The sequence below is a fragment of the Denticeps clupeoides genome, chromosome 11 (genome assembly GCF_900700375.1).
Source record: "Denticeps clupeoides chromosome 11, fDenClu1.1, whole genome shotgun sequence".
NCBI lineage: Eukaryota > Metazoa > Chordata > Actinopteri > Clupeiformes > Denticipitidae > Denticeps > Denticeps clupeoides.
In genome coordinates, this window is record NC_041717.1 from 12,705,346 (window position 1) to 12,727,850 (window position 22,505).

The 22,505-nt window shown below is 44.4% G+C and overlaps 1 protein-coding gene across 12 annotated transcripts in view; it reads left to right on the forward strand.

Annotated features, from left to right (window-relative positions):
* The first annotated feature begins 5,559 nt into the window (after window positions 1-5,559).
* Window positions 5,560-22,505, forward strand: part of aak1a (AP2 associated kinase 1a) — a 28,752-nt gene continuing 11,806 nt past the window's right edge. For 8 of the 12 annotated variants that reach the window (XM_028995269.1, XM_028995274.1, XM_028995277.1 and 5 more), the window contains exons 1-14: window positions 5,560-6,687; window positions 14,588-14,706; window positions 16,482-16,590; window positions 16,746-16,888; window positions 17,516-17,637; window positions 17,770-17,851; window positions 18,031-18,163; window positions 18,483-18,586; window positions 18,960-19,039; window positions 19,540-19,697; window positions 20,083-20,252; window positions 20,751-20,927; window positions 21,636-21,823; window positions 22,029-22,222. In XM_028995269.1, coding sequence (XP_028851102.1) covers window positions 6,519-6,687; window positions 14,588-14,706; window positions 16,482-16,590; window positions 16,746-16,888; window positions 17,516-17,637; window positions 17,770-17,851; window positions 18,031-18,163; window positions 18,483-18,586; window positions 18,960-19,039; window positions 19,540-19,697; window positions 20,083-20,252; window positions 20,751-20,927; window positions 21,636-21,823; window positions 22,029-22,222 — 1,948 coding nt within the window. In that variant the 5' untranslated portion in view covers window positions 5,560-6,518. The remainder of the gene's footprint in view (window positions 6,688-14,587; window positions 14,707-16,481; window positions 16,591-16,745; window positions 16,889-17,515; window positions 17,638-17,769; window positions 17,852-18,030; window positions 18,164-18,482; window positions 18,587-18,959; window positions 19,040-19,539; window positions 19,698-20,082; window positions 20,253-20,750; window positions 20,928-21,635; window positions 21,824-22,028; window positions 22,223-22,505) is intronic. The other 4 variants (XM_028995270.1, XM_028995271.1, XM_028995275.1 and 1 more) reach the window with 4 other exon arrangements.

Consider the following 22,505-nt stretch of genomic DNA (forward strand, 5'->3'; position numbering starts at 1 on the left):
CGCTAGGCCACCACTACCCTACCATCGGCATCTAGATCCATGCCGAGTCTGGGCCTAATTGGAACTTGATCCCAAATAGTGTATGAAACCTTGGTAAGGGGCAGCAGTGCAGGCATGCACACTTTCACCCCAGCCAAGGCATGGGTGGCGGCTGTCTCGTCTTCCACCGTCTGTGGTGAGAATGCGAAGCCCCTACCTACCTGACAGTCAACCATCAGTCCAGGCAGGAACGCTGCTTCTGCCGACCGCGGCCGCCGCCCGCGGGAGCCAAAACAAACCCTGCTTGCGTGAGACAGCCTTTGTTTAAGACGGCCTTAAACAAACAGCTGTCTGTCAGCGTCGGAGAAGGATGGTCGGCATCTGCAGTTCTGCCCCGGGGTCTGCTGCTGCTCCACGGCCCACGCAGTTGCTCGAGTGGGATGCTGAAGTCTGGATACACTCCCTTGCAGTTACAATTCGCTTGTAATGAGGGATGAAGAGCAGCAGCGCTTCGCTGCTGAGAAACATTATTCAAAAGGAGCTGGAATTTTAAAGAATAATTCCCGCACAGTTCTAAAAAAAAAAAAAAAGTTGCAGCTAAATCAAATAGCTGTTTTTTTTGTCACTAATACACAAGCGCAGTAATGTCACAGAAATGTATGTGTGCAAAGACATGACACAAATATACACATAAAAAAGTGTGTGTATAAATTACTTAAATTAAATGTCAGTAAATTGTGGGATTTGACAAAGTTCTGGTGCACTGTTATGGCTCAAAATATCCCAATTCATTGCAATTTTTTCAGTTGTTTTGTTTGATTTTGTTTCCGCAGGAGAATGCTTTACCGCTTTTTTATATAACTCTTTAAAAATCTAAGGTAACTTGTTTCAGTAAGAATAAAACAGCTGTCTTTAGCAATGGCTTTTGGTGTTTAAGGCAAGACATGCATGTCTCATGCGTGTGTGTGTATGTGTGTGTGTGTGTGTGTGTGTGTGTGTGATATCAACATTAATGGAAGACTTCGATTGCTTTAATTCCTAGTGAGTCTCTGTTTCATTGAAGCCCTGCAGGTCCACGCAGCCTCATATTAACACTGGATCTCGAATCCCAGGCTTTTTTTGATCGTCGGATTACAACCTCAGCTAATTATGACCGGGAATCCACGTCCTGTCGCCACTTGTTAAGCCAGGCTGCTTCTGACCTGTATCATCCCGGCCACGCGGACCCACCTTTCGACCTGTTCCCCAAAGCCTGCGGAGCACTGCTGCTGTGAGCAGTGTAGAAATGCGAGGGGCAACGTGCAGTAATGCACGAACGTGCGGCAGGACAATCTTCTGCAGCCTCCAGGCTGACAAATTCAAACAATACCGAGCCATCTGAGCCTCAGTGCATTTGTTTTTCTGGGTGTCTGGCGTCGTAATGAAGTTTTCCTTCATCTGGGGCATTCGCCCATCTGGACACTGTCTTCCCGGCAACATGTAAACTTTCAGGATTGATGGAAGACACGCTGCTACGCGTATTCTTCTATTTAATCAATTTAATAGTTTTTTTTTTATTAGGGTGAACTTGAGGTAAAAACCACCCCTCCAAATAATCCCATTTGTTTCAGTTAGCCCCCTTTGATGTAATTCGCAAGGCAGATCACCGCCACTTTGAAGATTTGAAGAAGCAAAAAAAAAAGCACCAAGTCTAATCATCGGGCTACTTCCACTGACATGCAGACATCATGGTATCAGCTCATTAATGATAATTCGCCAGTGATATTTGTCCAACCAGCAAAATTGCAGCTTGTGTTTTTGGCAGAATTTCTGCTTTTCCAGACTCGACTCTTTCCCATGCAGGGGGGAAGATGAGCAGGGGCATTACTGCTAAGCCTCTGGGCTGGGATCCCAGCCCAGGGGGTTTTGAGAAGAAATGACAGACCAACGAACGCAACAAGAGAACAACAGCCTCCACGGACATGGATGGTAAGTGTAATAGCGCTGCCTTGTGTCTTCACGGAGAATCACAGCCCTGTGGCCTCAAGAACCAGTTGAGGCCAAATCACCACCGAACTGGTCTGAAGACCATTTCCGTGGTGTTATGTCATGACTGAACAGAGCTCAAAAAAATCTCTCTCTCTCTGACACACACACACACCCACACATGCTGAGTTGGCATAGATTCAGCCGTATACCGATTATACCCATATATGATCACACATCGCAAAATTCTACCCATTTCAGTGTTTATCTTTCAATTAGGCGAAAGTTGAGACTGTTTTTCTTTACATTCCGCAGCCTTGGTCTTGACTGGGTAAATGTTAAACTGAGAAAGGAGAATGCCACTGTGGCTTTAATCTTGCCAGAAATGAACATCTCAATTCAGCAATGTGCTTTTCCCCCTGCTATGGTATAACTAAGCACATAAGCAGTTTATGCAAATTTAATACATACGAACATAAACATATTTACTCTAGCATTCAGGCTGAAGTGAGTGTACAGGTTTTCATATGATGTGGAGTGGTAGTGGGAGCCTAGTGGGAAATACACTCGCCTATGAACCAGAAGACCCAGGCTCAAACCTGCTACCATTGTGTCCCTGAGCAAAGGGGCTCCACAGGGACCGTCTCTGATTCTAAGTCACACTGCATAAGGACAAATGATAAATAGTGTAAAACTGATTTTGACACGTGTATTGCAAATACATGAGACCAGCAGCATTTACATTACATTTACAAAATTTTCACAGATGCCTTTATCCAGAGTGACTTAACATCAGTAGTTACAGGGACGGCAACTCAAGTGTCTTGCTCAGGGACACACTGTTAGTAAGTGGGGTTTGAACTTACCCACTAGGCTACCACCACCCTGTTATGCAATCCACAGTTATGATCAAGTGAGAGGAAAGTCACAATATCTGTTTCTCTTTACCAGCCCAACCCCGAACACACACACACCCAGCTTATATCTCAAATCAGACCCTAAAGAATGAAACTTTTTTTAGTTGCTTTTCATCCTGTTACTTATAAAGCACTTAAACAAGAACTTATATATCCAAATGAATTGTGGACTAATGACGTTAATTGTGACAATAAAAAATGAAGGAATTGAAAATGTTTACAAATTCAATATGCCGACACTCCCCTCCCTCCAGACCCTTTTGCACTTTTAACGATAAAGACACGTTACTGAGTAATCAGTCTTGAATACTGGCCTTCAGGAATACTGGCTAAAAAGCCATACTCCTCCATCTTCCAAATGACAAATTTTGGGGTGCAGGATTATAATAATGTACTAAGAATAAATCATCCGATGGTAGATTAATCGAAAATGTGTGTTTTTCAACAAAACAGTGCCGCCTACTGGAGTCACTATCATGGCGCAACAAAAACTTACATTTACAGCATTTATCAGACAACCTTTTCCAGAGCAACTTACAGTCAGTAGTTACAGGGACAGTCCCCCCTGGGGGGTTGAGTGTCTTGCTCAGGGACACAATGGTAGTAAGTGGAATTTGAACCTGGGTCTTCTGGTTCATAGGCGAGTGTGTTACCCACTAGGCTACTACCACCCAACTTAACATTAGTCACATTAGTGACCAGCAGCTCCTAAACATTAATAGTAGTATACATTTATTATTAAAATTAATATAGAAGTATTTTTAAGTAGGGTTATTTTTTATTTTTATTTAACATTTGTGATGAAGCACTGTTTAGCCTGTAAGATCATTGAATTGCTAGCGAATGCACAAATTTTAGCGGAAAAGATCAATGCAGACAAAATCGCGGAATCCAGTAAATTAAACGGAATTCGCTATAAAATGAAGAATTGTGTACGCTCATGCAATAAATTGTGTACATGGTGTCATACAGTACAGGCCAAAAGTTTGGACACACCTTCTCATTCAATGTGTTTTCTTTATTTTCATGACCATTTACATTGGTAGATTCTCACTGAAGGCATCAAAACTATGAATGAACACATGTGGAGTTTTGTACTTAACAAAAAAAGGTGAAATAACTGAAAACATGTTTTATATTCTAGTTTCTTCAAAATAGCCGCCCTTTCCTCTGATTACTGCTTTGCACACTCTTGGCATTCTCTCGATGAGCTTCAAGAGGTCGTCACCTGAAATGCTTTTCCAACAGTCTTGAAGGAGTTCCCAGAGGTGCTTAGCACTTGTTGGCCCCTTTGCCTTCACTCTGCTGTCCAGCTCACCCCAAACCATCTCAATTGGGTTCAGGTCCGGTGACTGTGGAGGCCAGGTCTCCACTTTTTGTTAAGCACATAACGTCACATGTGTTCATTCGTAGTTTTGATGCCTTCAGTGAGAATCTACCAATGTAAAGGGTCATGAAAACAAAGAAAACACATTGAATGAGAAGGTATGTCCAAACGTTTGGCCTGTACTGTATGTATAGCATTCATTTTTATCCTAAAAATAAGGGGGACTCACTTGTTTGCTAAATATTTTACACATTACTGAAACTTGACCAAACGCTACCATTGTGTCCCTGAGCAAAGGGGCTCCACGGGGACCGTCTCTGATTCAAAGTCACACTGCATAAGGACATATGATAAATAGTGTAAAACTGCTTTTGACACATGTATCGCATTTACATTACATTTACAACATTTTCACAGATGCCTTTATCCAGAGTGACTTAACATCAGTAGTTACAGGGACGGCAACTCAAGTGTCTTGCTCAGGGACACACTGTTAGTAAGTGGGGTTTGAACTTACCCACTAGGCTATCACCACCCTGTTATGCAATCCACAGGTATGATCAAGTGAGAGGAAAGTCACAATATCTCTTTCTATTTACCAGCCCAAACCCGAACACACACACACCCAGCTTATATCTCAAATCAGACCCTAAAGAATGAAACTTATTTTAGTTGCTTTTCATCCTGTTACTTATAAAGCACTAAAACAAGAACTTATATATCCAAATGAATTGTGGACTAATGACGTTATTTGTGACAATAAAAAATTAAGAAATTGAAAATGTTTACAAATTCAATATGCTGACACTCCCCTCCCTCCAGCTGTGACAGTGGATGATCAATATTAATGTGCATCGACAGTTCTCAGTTCTCTGTTATACTTCATTATAACCACTAGATGCCGCCAGGAGTGCCGCAAGTTTCAGAACTTCGTCACCAATGTGAGCGACACTTTAGTACAACGCTTCATTTGATATCATTTAATTGTTCATTACCTAGATTCAGGACAATCTAGGAGAATTTGGACTTTTTGTGACCTCACGAAAACATTCGTGTAATGTATTACTAAAGGTAACCTGTAGCTTTTTCATTAATGGATACATACCAGACTAACTGTATTTTTTTTCTTGCCACATCTTTTCTACATGTGTAATATTGATACGACTGGGGGGTTAGAAAATATCTATGACATTTTTCATAAATAGACTGCTATTTCATCAGTTATTTATGATGTTATTGATGTTATGATGTTATTTATGATGTTATTGGGGTGCACTGTGGGGTGCACTGCTGGAAAACGCGCAAGTGCCCATGGGAGTTGTAGTTCACGAAGCGAACGGAACCTGAATCACCTAAAGTGACGTCAACGCAGTGACGTCAGCACTCCGACTGGCGTATCTCTGCCTTAAAAAATATTATTAGGCAGCTACGGTATTTCCCCCGTACCAGTGCACCGGGGCCCTCTGACAATTACCGCGGCGGAGCGGCGAAACCCCCAGGATTTAGGGCGCGGGGGGGTCGGCCACGGAAGGTCCGGCTGCGGCGGACGAGGAGGGGAGCCAATGAACTGGGAACGGTGTCAGGGGTGGGAGGAAAACCGCATTCCCGTTCCCACCGGGAGAGACGTTTAAACCGAGGACGGTGGGAATACAACTCCGCGGAAAGAAAAAGAAGAAGAAGGAGAAAGAACAAAAAAAAAACCCGAACTGAACGGCATTGACGCTGCGCCGCCTCAGACGTTGACGTTAGCTCGCTAGCTAACCCGCCCGGGGGTCCAGGCTCCTCCGTCTGGTAGCCGTGCCCGCATCCACTCGCGTTCTTCAGCGTCGCCGCTGGTGTTCGTCAACGTTCGGCGCCCTCTTGTCCTGGAAGCGCAACGCGTTGACGCGTCGGCGTCTTGTTAGCCGAATTCGGGTATTTAGTGGGCTAAACAGCTCCAGCAGTCGGTATATTTATTACCCGGGAATATCAGTGTATTATAATTTTTTTTTTGTTATTATTATTGTCATTTCATTTGACCAAACTTTCGGTATTTGTCCTTTATTATATGGTCTGTGAATACGAAGTGTTTCTTATGAGGGGCAGAGACGTGACCCTCCGATACGTGCGTATTTCCGGGAATAGGGTTTGGTTTATTGATTGATCGACTGATTGATTGGTTGGTTGCCCGGTTTAAGTAAAGCCCGGTTCGACCCGTGCGATGTGTGACTAGGACTTGCGCCGCCGGCGTATTCCGCTCGTACCCGGACGCGCCGCAGGGACCGGCGCGCCGCGTCATTAATGTTCCACAATTAACGTTCGTCTGGCGACACGGCTGCGACGAACAGGCGATGAAGAAGTTCTTCGATTCGCGTCGGGAGCTGGTCAGCTCCGGGCCCGGTTCCGGAGCCGGCGGGGGAGGCAGCGGCTCCGGCGGCGGCGGCAGCGGTGGCAGCTTCGTGGGACGAGTTTTCACCATCGGACGGTACCAGGTCACAGTGGAGGAGACCGTGGCCGAGGGTAAGATCACGACGGGCTGCATGCAGTCAGTCGCGTGTGTGTGTGTGTGTGTGTGTGTGTGTGTGTGGGTGCGTGCGCGTGCACGTGTGCACCCTCGGTGTTAATTGGATTAATTGATGGATATAGAACCGATTATCTTTAGCTCGGCGGCCGTGTAACGTGGCCAGCAAATCCAGTTGCGTGCGCTGTGCCACCCCAAAACGGACTTTTAATTGTGAGACTGAAAGAAATGGCCATTTTAGGGCTTGTCCTTTGCTGTGTCCGCGGTGTCAGCACCGCTGACAGCTGTGTTCCTGTCTCCGGCATCTCAGCCCTTCAGAGCATCTGGCTCACGAGAGGAGGATTCCGTGGAACTTCAGTCATGCCTACTTGAAGTCCACTTTTTTTTTGGTCTCAATGCAGCCTGAACTGTTCTTTGTTTCATGACAAATAGCTCAAATTAACCAAAACCTTAATTCTGAGGCGCATGTGCAGTGATCTTGACCGAGGAAGCTCTGTTTTAAACGTCTACTCGGCCTTGGGTTCGACGACGGACCTCCCGTGGACGGCAGCATCTCTCCCTGCCCGCCCCATTAAAATGGCGTCACCACGTTGCAGATGTGTTGCGAGTTGCGAGCATTTCCCCGGCCCTCCGGTAAAGACCGTTACGTGCGCCGATGTAACTGGGCCCCGGGGCGCTTTGATGTGACTGCGGCGTCGCTCGGCGTTTCAGGAGGCTTAATGAACATCCTTTTCATGCTGCGGCGGCCCTCTGAAGTCGCGTGGCCGAGAGACGCCGGTTCGCCTCCCCTTTTCAGAGAGCTCGGGTCCGGCTCATTAGCGCAGGTCCCTTCCTGCTCTCTGGACCGAGCTCGCGGTTTGGAAAGGCTTTGGATCAACGCTCTTTTTGATACTAACTTGAGTCGTACAGAATGAGACAGATATGGGTCGCTCTCCTTCTGACATAACTTGGGATGAGACGACAACACTGGGGGCCGTGGTGGTCTAGCGGTAAAGGAACTGGTTAAGCCGCCCCGTAATCGGAAGGTTGCCGGTTATTGCTACGCTGGTCTGCTAGCGATCAGAATACCACCGTATTCTCATCGTAACCTGGTATTGTAACAGAGGTCAGTATCCATACGCTGGTATTCTGTATCTACTTATTTAATAGCCGAAGGAAAGTGATCATTTTAATCAATTCAATGACTGTCATGGACAAATGAATAAATGTTTCAACCAAATGCATGCAAGGTCTTGGACCAAAGAAAGGCATGACAAGCAGGAAACCAACCAACCAGCTGCCATCTCAGCAACCAACCGCAGATGCCAACCCAAAATCCGGTTTGGTTGTGGTTAACCACTTCAAGTAACGTCTCCTGTCATTTCTTTTGCCTTGATTTTCCTGTAATGGCGTCTGAAGGGGAGTTATTGGATGATGAGGCGACCAATGTATGTGATTAATTTGCAATTAAAATTTAAAGCTAGTTAAAACATTTATACATATTCGATAGAAATGCTGTGACTGCATGATAAATAAAAAATAAGTAAGTGTTTGTACGTTGAGAAATGTAGTGATCAGTGCTGAAGGCAACTGCCCCTCAGTAACCTGAATTGCAGAACTGACAGTATGCGGTTGTGTGTGATATCATTGTATCATATGCCGGGAATTGTTGGCCTGCGCTCCTTATTTTAGTGCAACACCGGCTCCTGGTGCGCTGCTCTACCAAGCGGCCCATCGTTGTGCTGAAACGGCGTATCTGATTTCTTCAGGGCCGCTGGTTCAATACTTCTGCGTGTATTACATGACACTCCTTCCCCCTTGTGATAGCGACCGGAATATGAATAAGGCTCTTGAGAGAATAGACACTTTTAGAGATTTTATATATATATTTTTTGGTGGTCCGTGGTGATTAATCATTCGTGAGGCCGGCGCGATTGACGTCGGGTTCGTTTTACTACGGTTTCTCCTCGCCCAAGGCTGCTCATGTCACATAAAAAAAAAAAGAAAATGCTGCTGAGTCACGGTTGTGCAGAAGCACCGGAAGTGTGGAGCGGACGCGGTGGGGTTCGGATGACACGGAGCTGATCGGGCCGAGATTTGTCCTGTTTACAGCACTCTGGGGTGGGTTCATTAACCCGGAGGAATGTGCCGCTCGGCACCTAGCCCGAATGTAAGGCCTCTGCTGCCGTAGCTTATTCTGGCAATTTCATTTGGTGGCATTACTGTTTATCGGAGCATCTGAAACAAAGCTAAAAGTGCTGCCACGCCCTGAGTGAAGTGGCCGGCGCGGCCTGTTCGTGGGTGCTGCCAGGGTTCGAGGGGTCGGGAGAGGCATTTGAACAACTGGCTCATGCACGCTTGGTAGTTTCACTCTTCATTGCGGCGCGGTGTGCAAAAGCCTTTTAAGGGCTCCATGTGTTCATGTGAGCCTCCTCTCTCCATGCCGGGGTGTGACCCTGAGGCAGTCAGATTAAGACGACCCCTTGACAGGCCGCTCTTTGTGGCGTCGGACCGGATAGTTTTAAAGCGATCTGTAACCCTAAACGCGGTTATGGCGAAGCCGAAACGGCTGCAGTGGTCAGCCTTGCAGCTGCATAGTGTCGGGTTTTCACCCAACCACACGCCCAAACTCTGTATAATCCTATATTATATATAGACTGGCGCTGTGAATTTTGGCCCAAGACTGGTCTGGCTGGATTAGGATTCAATTTCTATATTACGGTCTATAGTACCTATCCTTTCCGTATGATTCGCTGCTTGTAAATTTGCTTCAGTGATCAGTAAAAGTTTTTAGCATGTTGTAAATTTGTTTTAGTAAAGTTTTGTAATGAAATGTTCATTTGATTTGCAGTTCTTGGCCACCGTTGTCTGGTGATGCGTTTTATTTATCATGAGATGCTGAAGTGAAACATTTCCCTTTCCCACTTAGTCTAGTGCTCATGGCCTTTTTTTTTAAATATGCCACATATGGATACAAAGCACCAATAGTCAAAAAAAAAAAAAATCACATTCAAAACAAATCATATCTTTTCTTAAAATGTTCTGCCTTGCACATATTCTGGAGAGCTTCAGGGGAGACTATTGAAAAAGACTCCTTGAAGCCGCTCTGTGATTATTACAGTCTGAGTATTTCATCTTAAGCACCTTTCGATCAGTCAGTATGAGCATCGGTGGATCTAATTGACTTGTTTAGATGAGTTTTATGGGATGTCAATGGGACTCGTCATTCTGAACAGCAATGGACTGTTCTGTTGCCATATCGACAAGAATTTTGTCCCCCCTCTAAGGTATATGTAATGTCCTTTGGTGGTTTTGTTGACATGGAGAGGTAACATTTTATCATCACACAAACTGCAGTGCTCATGTTTTGTTTTGCTGTGTGTGTGTGTGTGTGTGTGTGTGTGTGTGTGTTCTTTTTGTTGTTTTTGTTTTGTGGGTATATCAGGGCAATACGCAGGCCGGTCCATTTATCTATCATGGTTTGGGAGAGGCCCTTATCTGAATAATAGATGTGCAGCGAGTGTTTTATTCATAAGTAGTACACTAGGACACCATCTGTTAGCCCACACATGGTCTGCCCACAGACCAACAATGCCTGCCCGTCCCAACACACTCCTCACCTATGGTGAGAGGGTGGCCGCCCACCCACTCTGATTTGTGTCCAGAAAATGACTAAATGCTTCCCAAACGGCCGTAATGATGGCTGTGCAGCGTATGGTTTGTTCAAGAAATTAATTTCCCTCGGTATACAAGCCATGAAGGCTATACTTGTTTCATAGAAATTATCATAACAACCAGAATTATAGCACAAAAGCATAACTTCCCATGGAACACCTTCCACTTCACCCACACATATACAGCGTCAGAAAGACTAATATGATGTTAATAAACTGTTAATTATGTAATGCTCATCCTATTGAAATTGGTGGTGATAATAATGTTGATATCTTGACGGGGTTACAGTAAACCCCATCTCCAATTTAAGAGCTTTGGCCTGAGTTTTGATGAACATGTCAAGTACGCAGCGACTCATTTAATACACAAGCTGTTTACAGAGGACGCGACACGGCGTCACTTGTCAGAATTTCTGCGCAATCATCAGATATCACAAGAAAAATCTCTGATCCTGCCTCCTCCAAAGATTTTCAGGTATGGTGTGGAACAAAAAACCCATCAAAGTGTGTGAAGATGAGCCGTGAAGATGCTGCTTTGCCTTTTAGCTCTTTTTTTTTTTTTTAAAGTTTTTTATACTCCGTACTCTCTGCCGTTCACTGTGAAGAGAAGTGTGAATGAAAGTTCTCCCGCGGTGATGAGGTGACCTGCAGCAACCCCGTGTCCTTTATTATTAACCCCATAAATAAGATGGAGCAACACTTCAGCATCGCCATTAACTCTTTGATTGTTCAGGAAAATGAAGCTTCTGTGCTCTAGATGATTCAGAAAATCGCCCTTTCCCCCGATTTTAAAAACAAGTGGCATACTCTCTACAGCGCACTGTTTGTCTCATGTATATATCAGTAAATAGTTAAAGAAAATTCCAGGCATGGGATGTTTCTTGTTTTAGGTGATAAAAGGATATAATAAGGATAGGTAATTAGGTTAAGAGGATCAGGTCAATTATGGAACACAAAAACCAGAGGCTGAGTAAGTAACAGATATTCCTCTTGCCTCATAGCAAGCTCAGTGCACGTTTTATAAAGACATTTAACCCTTACATCCGCTTAGATTTAAATCTCATTTTCATTAATATATTTGAGCATGTTAGAACATAAGAATAGAATTAAGCGGCTGTGTGTGCTTTGTTCGTGGTGTAGGTCCACCCTGCTGGCCTGGTTCCCGATACAGCCCTTTGTCTGTGTGTGCAGTCGCATGTTTTAAAAAAAAATAAAAAATGAAATGAGGCATTATACAGTAAAAAGAAAAGTAGAGAACTATGATTAATTTTTCATCTTACACAATCATCCGCCTAAATGCTGTGGCAGGGCAAACACAGATGGCAGGATCTCAGCGCTTGTTTGCACAGGTAAGAAAGCCGGAGGTTTGTCTGGAGTCGGAGTCTGGCCGTGGGCTGCGGTGGCTCTGGTTACCTGCTGTAACTCTACACCGCTGCTGAGGAACATGGTCCTCATCAGACCCAGACAATGGGGGCCGGGTTCAGCCTTCAGCAGGCCCCACCAGCCCTGGCCAACAAGCCCCAAATAGGACCACCTTTTCGGCAGGAATATCTGCAATTTCATTACAGGTCATAGTGACCTCGGTGAATATGGCATCGCTGATGACCTCCCGGTGAAGGTTTATGTTCCACCACGAAGCAAATAGTCAATGTATTGATCAACAATGCCTAAACCAGGAGAGGATTGTGGGAAATGTGGCCAATAATTGCATGTAGACTCTGTCTACATCACTCTGTTTTCTTGGCAATATACTGTCATTTTGCTGCAATGATAAGAGGTGCTTATGGTATGACATCAGATAGCGGTGCTTTCATCTCTCCATGCGTCTTGTGTGTGGGACATTTGAACGTTCTTGAATGTCCTTGCTCTTCTCGCCAGATCTCACTGGATTTTACTGGTCTTTGGAAGGGGTCTATTTATGTGACGTTATGTAACTCCTGTTCTTCCTTGTGATTACAAACGCACTCCGCCATTTTATTTACGTTGCCACCGCGACTGTGCTGGGTTTTTCTTTAATTGTGCATCCATGCGAGGGGATGGGTTGAGTTTTTGGTACTTTTACGAAAGGCCTGTAATCCCTTTGAATTCACGTAGGCTCTGCGGGATTACGTCCGCGCGCGCACACCTCCCGTCCTCCTGTGTGTTTTCAGCAGAGAGCTCGGCGAGCCCCGCCCGCACCCACTGACTCAGCCAAGATCCGGCTGACGTAGGTAAAGATGCGGTGCTCGACTCGAAGACAGCGAGCGTGGTTCTGTGCAGGCTTTGATCTGAGCGTCTGATCCCAGAGCCATGAGTGAGGCTGAACACTACCCCACTTCATGCTTGGAAAATACAGGCCCACCATCAAATCAGGGCTACTTTGAGGTGCCTCAAGCGTGTGTGTGTGTGTGTGTGTGTGTAAATTAGTAGAATGTTGTGTAATACTTAATCACACCAGTAAGAGTAGGTGTGGTGGACGGCATGTGCTTTTGCTGTTCAAAGGGGTTTCAATTGTGCCAAAAGGCAACAGAGCTCTCTGTGTGTGTGTGTGTGTGTGTGTGTGTGTGTGTGTTGCGTTTCTTCTTTGCCCAAAATATCTTTCCCTGCAGCGTTCCACCAGAGGTCTCGTTCATTCAGTCTCTCTCTCCCTCACACACACTTTCTCCCAAGTGAATGCAGGGACACTCTCAGACTTCCAGCACTTTTCATTCATTTACTCGCCGTGTTTTATTGTCCCGAAACAGCCAGGCTGTACACCTGAGCGTTGGTGAATGAGAGATGGAAGCTCCTGCGCCGTGACAGGTTATAAAGCAGCAGAGCTTTACATCAAAAGAAACTGCTGGAAGCCCTGTCTGCTTCAAGCCGCCAGTGTTCGTGGGTGTGTGCGTTTTGTGTTCTGAGTTCCGTCCAAGTGATTTTCTCTCCCGTCAACATGATTTATGCGTGAAATGACATGCGCTTAATGACACACACACACGTGCGCAGGCTGCATCACTGCGACACACTGTTTCTGTTCCGACTCCTGGTTCAAATCTCTCAAATCTGGGCGGCGGCAGCAGCAGTAGCAATAGGGTCCAGAATAATCGTTCTCTCTGCTGAGGTCCTCCCTGTCAGTCAGGATGGGAACGGAAGCGGGAGAGAAGTGAGCGCCTGACTGAGACCGTGGCTGTGAGACACACACACACACACACACACACACACACACACACACACAAAGCTTGTGAAATTCTATTGAATTAAATGTTAATCGCTGCTGTCAATTTATTAATATTTAACAGATAAAAATATGTTGAATGCTATTACCCTGGCTGTAATTTGTTTACTTCCTGTGTGGAGTCTGACCTCTGACATTTAGGGCCGCGTCAGATTTACATAATTTTCAAATGGAGACGCATGACCGTGATGAAATGAGCGTGGAATCAGGCACAACCTCTGGATCATCCCTTAGGCAGAGATGTAAAAAATAAATAGTGGCATTGTTAAGAAGCCACACTAATAAGCATTTTTGTCCAACAAGTTGTCCAACAGTCATAGAGAGACTGTGAGAAATCAGGAGTATATGGGACTCACTATAGGTTTGGTTTACTTTGGAAAACATTGTTCCTTTCAATACAAGCATTCATATATTAATTTGTACATAATGTTATGACCTCCTCAAAGGCATGTATTTATCATTATTCCAGTGTGATAAAATAATACTACGAGACCATTACTTGTCTAATCCAGAGAAAATAGTCTTAAAAAAAATAATTCTGAAAAGAATTCTTGTCATGTTGTCAAGCAGAACCCAGGCCTCACTGACTAATCCCACCTGCCCAACAGAATCTGGGTCAGATCTCAGTGCTGCCGTCTCAGGGCTGAGCCGTGGGCCGCTGCGGTTATTGTGCTGGCATAGGACGTAACTTTGCCATAGGCACACTGGCTCCTGGCTGCTGCTGTTCTGATCTGGCCATGTTGGCATGGGTCAGCGGATCCAGGATATTAATCATGACCTGCAAATGTCTCATACTGAAATTGTACTGTTATGTTGTACCATTTGTTTCAGAGGAATGTATTTAAGTGTTAATATGTTTATTGGAGGCTTTTTTTCAGCACTCTAATGCAGGAAATGTGGTTGAGTGTTTTTCTACGTAGCCTTTTATTTAATAGTTTTTGAGTTGGGTTTCATTCTACCATCTAAAAATAGTCAGAAAATGAACAACCCATATCTCCGATATCATTTCTGATCATTAGTTTTCCTCACTCCATTTTCCTTTCTTTTTTTCAGGTGGCTTTGCCATTGTCTTCTTGGTGCGAACACACCAGGGGGTGCGCTGTGCCCTTAAGAGGATGTACGTCAACAACGAGCATGACCTTCAGGTCTGCAAGTGCGAGATCCAGATCATGGTGAGTGCTTTATGGGAAGTGTCCCCTCTCTGCTATCCTAACACTACTGTATGGACCACAAGGCCACTGTGCTTTTCTCACCCAATGTTTGAAAGGCACTTTACAATTTCGGACAGCGACCCCTGGGCTTTATGAGGAATGGTGACATGTTCTTTTACATGGTGGCATACTGTACTACAGCCACCACACTTGTGATTCTAGAAATGAAGGTCATTTATATATATTATATTCTGCTTATAGGCTGCTGCTTTGTTGTGATATGATGCAAGTATAAACATTTATCATTTGAATACATTTGGGTCATTCCATTGAATCCTATTAACCACAGATCACCTAGAATTTCAGTGCAAATTAGAAAGCAAACGTGAAAATTGCAGTAATTGCAGCCTTTCAGGACTAATGCTGTGAAAGTAAAAACTGCTCTTTCACCTTTGTCTGTCACACACATTTATTCACAAACACTCACCTAGGAGTCTGTGTTGAAATAGTATTCTAATGATTCTCCAGTCTCACTAAGTGTCTAAAATGGCAAGAACTCGTGAGCATTTTCATGGAAGGCTCACCAACAAGTTGACCATGTATTCAGACAGACCATGACTTTCATCATGGATAAAGGCTTTAATAGCTGATTACCATTATTGTGAAAAATGTGGTTAAGATGAACACACCTACATCAGGTTTAAAGTGCATGACTTTAAAGATAATCACATCTGTGTGAGATGAGCACTCCTCCTTATAACTCACCCAACCTGTTAACATTTGACTCTAATCTGTCTTGCAATGATTTCAATTATTTATTTATTTTTCTGCATGCTGATTTGTTCATGATGAGCACTCCCTTTTAAAGTTCTTACAGAAACCGATCAAGCCCACAGATAAACCGTAACAGTAGCGGTGAGCTAATTGTAACTTGCCACTGTGTTTAAAGTTCACACATCAAAGAAACCATGCAAAGTACCAAATTCACCCCTTAAATCAAGCTAGCCCAGTTTTGACACTAAGAGTGAACTTCTAGAGAATGAGCGTTCAAGAGCAGAAAGCTTTAAGAAGGTGTAGGTGTGTTTGCTCCATATTAATAGGGTGGATATTTCCTCTCCTGGGGCTCAGCTGCAGATCTTTTTCCAGACAGACTTGAAGAAAGACCGAGGGGCCACTCCCCCGAAAAGTAAGACACCTGTGCTAGGACACTACAGCCATTTGCTGTGCCTCTCCCTTGAGACGGCAGCTTTTCTTAGCGTTTCTCACTAATATGGATTTTGTTATCTAGTGGCTTTGTAATTGTACTTGATAACACTGGATGTCTTTAAGACGTTCAGCTCCTCATTACTGTTATTGCTATAAATGTAGAGAGATGTTGCAATATCTGTTCCATTGCGGACATGTGCACACACACACACACACACACACACACACACAGAAATGCTAGTATTACACTGTCATAACAAGCCAGGTGTAGAATTACAGCCATAAAGGAAATGAGGGACCAGAGGGCGAATCGCAGGCAGGGAATGTAACAGGAAGAAGAGAAAACGAGAGAGAGAGAGAGAGAGAGAGTGAGAGCTGTGCATATAGAGGGATGGTGGTGAGTCATTGACAGAGTTCCCAACAATAGGAGACAGAATAGCGCTGAATCTGCAGCCAAGGTCATCAAGCAGACTAAGCAGCCGCAACAGCCCCAGCGGAGCGATCACTACCGCTTCACTGATCAGAACCTGAGATCCAGGGATGCTCGGATCTGTTCAATTGGGTGTGTGTGTATGTGTTCGTATTCACAGAGGGATCTTGTTGGCCATAAGAACATTGTTGGTTTCTTGGACTCCAGCATCACAGCAGTAGGATCAGGAGATGTGTGGGAGGTTCTCATACTTATGGACTTCTGCCGTGGTGAGTCTCCTACAATCCACTAATCATCCCCACCTCCCCAGTTTTCAAAGCCCCGGCCATTCTGTGTCAGATGAGCATCATTACTCAAACGATTGGTATTGGGTTGCGTCTGCCTTCATTCGAGGGTATATTTGTGTGTGTGTGTCCAACCGCAGGTGGGCAGGTGGTGAACCTGATGAACCAGCGACTGCAGACGGGTTTCAGTGAACAGGAGGTGCTGCAGATTTTCTGTGACACCTGCGATGCTGTGGCACGCTTGCACCAGTGCAAGAGCCCCATCATCCACCGGGACCTGAAGGCACGATCACACGCCACAGCTGCCCATATGACTACATCACCACCTCAGCCAACAACCGAACAAGCAATTATAATGACATTTACAGTAACATTTACTCTAGGTTATAGTCATATCAAATCAAATTCAATCATGTACAAATAAATAGTTTAGATTAAATTTATTTAACCAGCAGCAAAATAGTGGATCACTTTAAAATGACATTATGAACAGGTCTTACTGCAGCAAGGAAAAGAAGAGCTATTTTATCTATTTTGCCCCATTAAAACAAAAAACAGAACACCATGGCACCCATGACATTTTGTGTGCTATATTTAACATGTCATTTGCATAAAGTTGTACCCCAGTTTTAGAATTTGCAACTCATGCAGCCTAAGGATGCAGATCTATTTTCTCTGTGTTTTAATTGTCAAACACAGTAAGCGTGTTTGAGTTAGAAATGAATCAATCAAGTGATATAGTAAGTAATCAAAAGATGCAGTAGAATCTTTAAGTTGTTAAGATGTGATGTAGCTATGTTGAATCTGTTGGAAGATGTACAATGATTCATCATTGCCCAAAATGCTAAAAATGAACAATTACAATATATCTTATGTCATATACCATCATATAATATATCATCCCCTGCAGGTGGAGAATATCTTGCTCCATGACAGAGGCCATTACGTCCTCTGCGATTTTGGCAGTGCCACAAAAAGGTTCCAGAATCCCCAAACTGAGGGGGTGCCAGCTGTGGAAGAGGAAATCAAGAAGTGAGTCTTCAAATTAGCTTGCTATCAAACACAGACCTTTTAATTGAGCACCCACAATCACACAATTACTGCTCCTATGCATGGAGTAATTAAACACATTAACGTGCTTCCTCGCTCGCTCCTCGAATTCAGATACACAACCTTATCATACCGCGCCCCAGAAATGGTCAACCTCTACAGCGGAAAGGTCATCACCACCAAGGCTGACATTTGGGTGGGTAGGCAATGGGTCACTCGTTTAATTAATTATTCTGTGGTATTTAGGTTTATTCATAGTGAAATGCTTCATAACCATATATCTTTAGTTAATTGGCAAAGATATTCCAATGTATTATTATAATTGCAGTTGATTTGCGATCTTCCATAATTGTTGTTACTGACATACATCTGCAGGCCTTGGGCTGCTTGCTCTATAAGCTGTGCTACTTCACATTGCCCTTTGGAGAGAGCCAGGTTGCTATTTGTGATGGCAGCTTCACCATCCCAGACAATTCCCGCTACTCTCAAGATATGCACTGCCTCATCCGTAAGTGTGTTTGCACACAGCAATCGCTCACACACCATTCACACAGAAAGCTAATCTGTAACGATTCTTTATTTTGCAATGAGAATGGACTGTGTGATTGATTAATCATCAAAAATTATCATGGGGATTCATGCCTCAGTTTCATTCAGACCATTTCCTAAAGCATGGTCTTATGAAATATTTGAAGTTTAAAGATGTTCCACAAACAGTCTCTTGAACATCCTAGTATCGTTTGTTAAATTGTCGTGCCGTTTCTCATTTTTTTTATTTCATCACATCCTCTACTCCCATCTCCATCCCTGTGGATGTCTTCTGGCAGGATATATGCTGGAGCCTGACCCTGAAAATAGACCAGATATATACCAGGTGTCCTACTTCGCCTTTAAGCTGGCCAGCCGGGACTGTCCCATCCAGAACGTGCATGTGAGTCTCCATCATCTGCACACTAACTCCGCAGTCTCGTGGACCACTGAGTATGAAGTCACTTGCGCTCCTTCACTGAATGAGGTTTTGTTGTGTAAGATCATTGCATAATTAGAGAGGAAGCAGAGGACTCTGAGGCTCAGCCAACTGGCAGCCTTCCACAACCTCTTCCCCTCTGTGAGGCTCTGACGGAACAAGCCTTCAGTCATCCGCCGGAGCGCATGGCTGGCCCACGTTCACCTAGTGCCACTGACGGCAGGCGATTCAGCATACTGAACCTCCCATGCATTATATAACACGTTCAGTCGAGCTGAGAAAATTACAGTTCTGTGGATTTACGAAACATTCCTTTTTTCCCCCCCCACTCCTTCAGAATGCACCCATACCCACAAAACTCCCTGAGCCAATCAGAGCCAGCGAAGCTATGGCAAAGAAGAGTCAGACAAAAGCAAGGTGGGTGTGGAGGATGTTCTTGCCCTGGTTTGGTGGTGAATTATAGGTCTTGAATTGTTTTTAAATTCAATAATTTACTTGTAAACACAATAATACTTTTATTTTATGTCCAGAAACATTCATTCATATCAACTACGGTTTTCTATTTTTTTTGCGGTTTGCTTCCCCCAATCATGAAAGAGAAAGTTTTTATCATTGCAAAACGTAGAAATCGTGAAATGTGTCATCTGCATTTAACCCATCACCATTAATGAGCGGTGGGCAGCCATGAAAGTCGGGGAGCAGTGTGTGGGGGCGGTACCTTTCTCAAGGGGACCTCAGTTGCACCTTGGTGGTTCAAGATTTGAACCTCCACCACTGCCCTTTAAATCATGCATGGTTTTTTAAAATTTAAGCTCTTTTATGCAGGGCTTCATTACAATGAACTGTTATATACAGTTTTGCATGGATTCCATGTATAGGAATCATTTTTATTTTAACTAGACATGTTCTTTCTGCAGACTCACAGACCCCGTTCCCACAACAGAGACCTCCATTGCGCCGCGCCAACGCCCCAAAGCAGGACAGGCGCAGCCAATCACAGGCATGCTCCCTATCCAGCCCGCCCTCACTCCACGCAAGAGAGCCAATGTGGCGCCTGGCTCCACCCAACCCATCAGTAAGTACACGCCCTCCCTCTCTGCATTTGGCGCAGTCACACAGGGGCTGTAGTCAGGGGTGTGCAGGTGCTCTGGTTTATGAAGAAGGCGACTGTTTTAAGTTAGCATTTGGCCAAACATTACATTCTTTGTGCTCTCTTTTTCTTGGTTTTAGCATGCACACACACACACACACACACACACACACAGGTTGAGTCTTCATATTAATCCCAGTGGCTCAGTATGTATATTAATGAGCAGGGCTTAAGGCTGCTCTCTTTTCAAAGCTGAAGTATACGTTACCATGTCAACCCTGCATGAATCGTGGCGACAACGTGCTGAAATCATTTTAAATTGTGTAACAGATTGTGTACCATTTTAAGTCTTTGTTTCCTGCACGCACAGGTGTAAGCATTGGTACTGCACAGCCGGTCCCTAATGTCCAACCACAAAAACCACAGACACAGCAGATGCCCACTGCACAGCAGGCCACACCCACTCCTTCGCAGGCCACGCCTCAGCTGTTTGCGAAGCAGTCACAGGGAGGAGCTTTCTTCAGTGCCCAGCAGCAGCAGGTAAAGTCCAAGCTCTACGGTGCACGTACAGAGGTACAGAGGTGGTGCAAATGTGTGGTTTTTTACAAGTTTTAGGGAAAACTCCTGTTTACATTTTTCAACAAATGTCAGGATGTTAATAAAGGCTTGTTGTTGGTTGGGCCGTTCCTTTATTGTGCGATTTGTATAACGAGAATACCTTAATATTTCTGCAGGTTTGTTGGCTCAGTTTATGCATTTCTCAGTACAGTTAAGTGGTTTCGTGTAAGCAGTTTTACTTTGATAACAGACCACCATTGGTGTAAGGATGTTCCTTCTGATTATTGCTTAAGATAAGATGACCTTTTATTAGTCCCATAATTATTTCCTCATGACATTGTGTATTACCTACTGAAACATTTTGCAGGCCAGGACACAATCATTTATTACGCACCGCAGTCTGGTATGAATTGGAACCCAGTGGACCATTCGATGCAAGTTTGGTTTTGTGGCGTAGTGCAATATCTGTTGCCTCATCAGCAGGTGCAGAGTCTGTGCCCCCAGCAGCAATGTCTGGCTGCGCAAGCCCCTATCTACGTGTCTACGTCTGCGCAGCCCAAAGCTATGCCTGTTGCTCCAGTATCCCCCATGCAGCATCCAACCGTGTCTATTACTCAACCCCCATGCCCCCAGCATACATCAGACCCCGAAGCCACGGTAACCGGCCTGTCTGGGCCTTTAGTACTACAGTCTGCAGCCTGGGAGCTTGCTGCTTCTCTGATAACAACTCTGGCACGTGCTCTGGCACGACTACGTTTTAAACAGTTTTTCAAGCATTGCGCCACAGCCACTAAAAATGACACTTATAAGTATTCAAAAATAATTTCTGTAACATTGCATCAGATTAATTAAATTTATTGTTATTAACTGATAATTGGTAACCTTAGAATCTTAATTGATTTCAGTTCTGAAACAAATGAGGATGCACAGCTCTGCTGCTAACAATCCCAGCTATTAACTAACCACAATCGCTCTGTTTTATGTTTATTGATTATGAATTGACGCCTGCTTCAACTTACATGTAATAGATGTGCAGACTTCCTCTCGCCTTTTTGCCTTCAGCTGCCGTATCCTGCTTCTCAATGTTCAAAATCAATGCTCATTAACAAAATCATTGTCTGCTTGGGTTTGGGATTTTAACAAATGTTATATTTTTATCCCCACTGTTTCCCAACACTATTTCTAGTTTTTTATATATATATATATATATATATATATATATATATATATATACACACACACACACACACACACACACACACACACACACACACACACACACACACACACACACACACACACACACACTTGTATATATTTTATGTATTACTTGTATGCACTGACTTTTTTTCCTCTGCTTCCCAGCAGCCAGGGCGTGGAGTCCACAAGGTGGGTTCACTAACTCCGCCCTCTTCTCCGAAGACAGCCCCACGTGGCGGTCACAGGCGAATCCTGAGTGATGTGACCCACAGCGCGGTGTTTGGTGTCCCTGTGAGCAAGTCCACCCAGCTTTTGCAGGCCGCAGCCATTGAGGCTAGCCTCAACAAGTCAAAGTGAGAACTGCTTTCATCGAGAGTGGAGCAGCCACTGGATGTACTAGGCATTAAAAAATGTTGTTAAGATATTTTTCATTACATCTGAACAAAACCTGAAGACATTTCTGTGCTGTGGTCAGGATGTTTCATGTTGTCATTCATATTCAGTGCCCTACAATAAAGTGTGGTTGTGTGTGTGTGTGTGTGTGTGTGTGTTCTTTAGGTCAGCCAGCACTACCCCATCTGGTTCCCCATGCTCATCCCAGCAGAGTGTATACCAGCCTGCAGATGGCAGTGCCCCCTCTGCCCCTGTCACTGCTGGTGTCCAGCCCACCTGGAATCCCTTTGGTGATGACAACTTCTCCAAACTCACTGCTGAGGAACTGCTCAACAAGGATTTCGCCAAGCTTGCTGATGGTAAAAAAAAGTGCTGGTGGAATTTAAAAGTGAATGTGTCCTCTGTATTAATCAATCACCCAAAGTGAGCAGTGGGCAGACGGGAATGCACAGGGGAATCAGTGTGTGGTGTCGGTGCCTTGCACAAAGGGACCTCACTGGCACGTTGGTATATCAAGATTTGAAGCCGCAACCCTTCGATTACAAGTCCACTTTCTTAAACACTAGGCCACCAGAGCCCCCAAATTTATGCTGAGATTTCTTTTTTAAAGTTGCTGTTATTAATTCTTATTTGTAATGCATT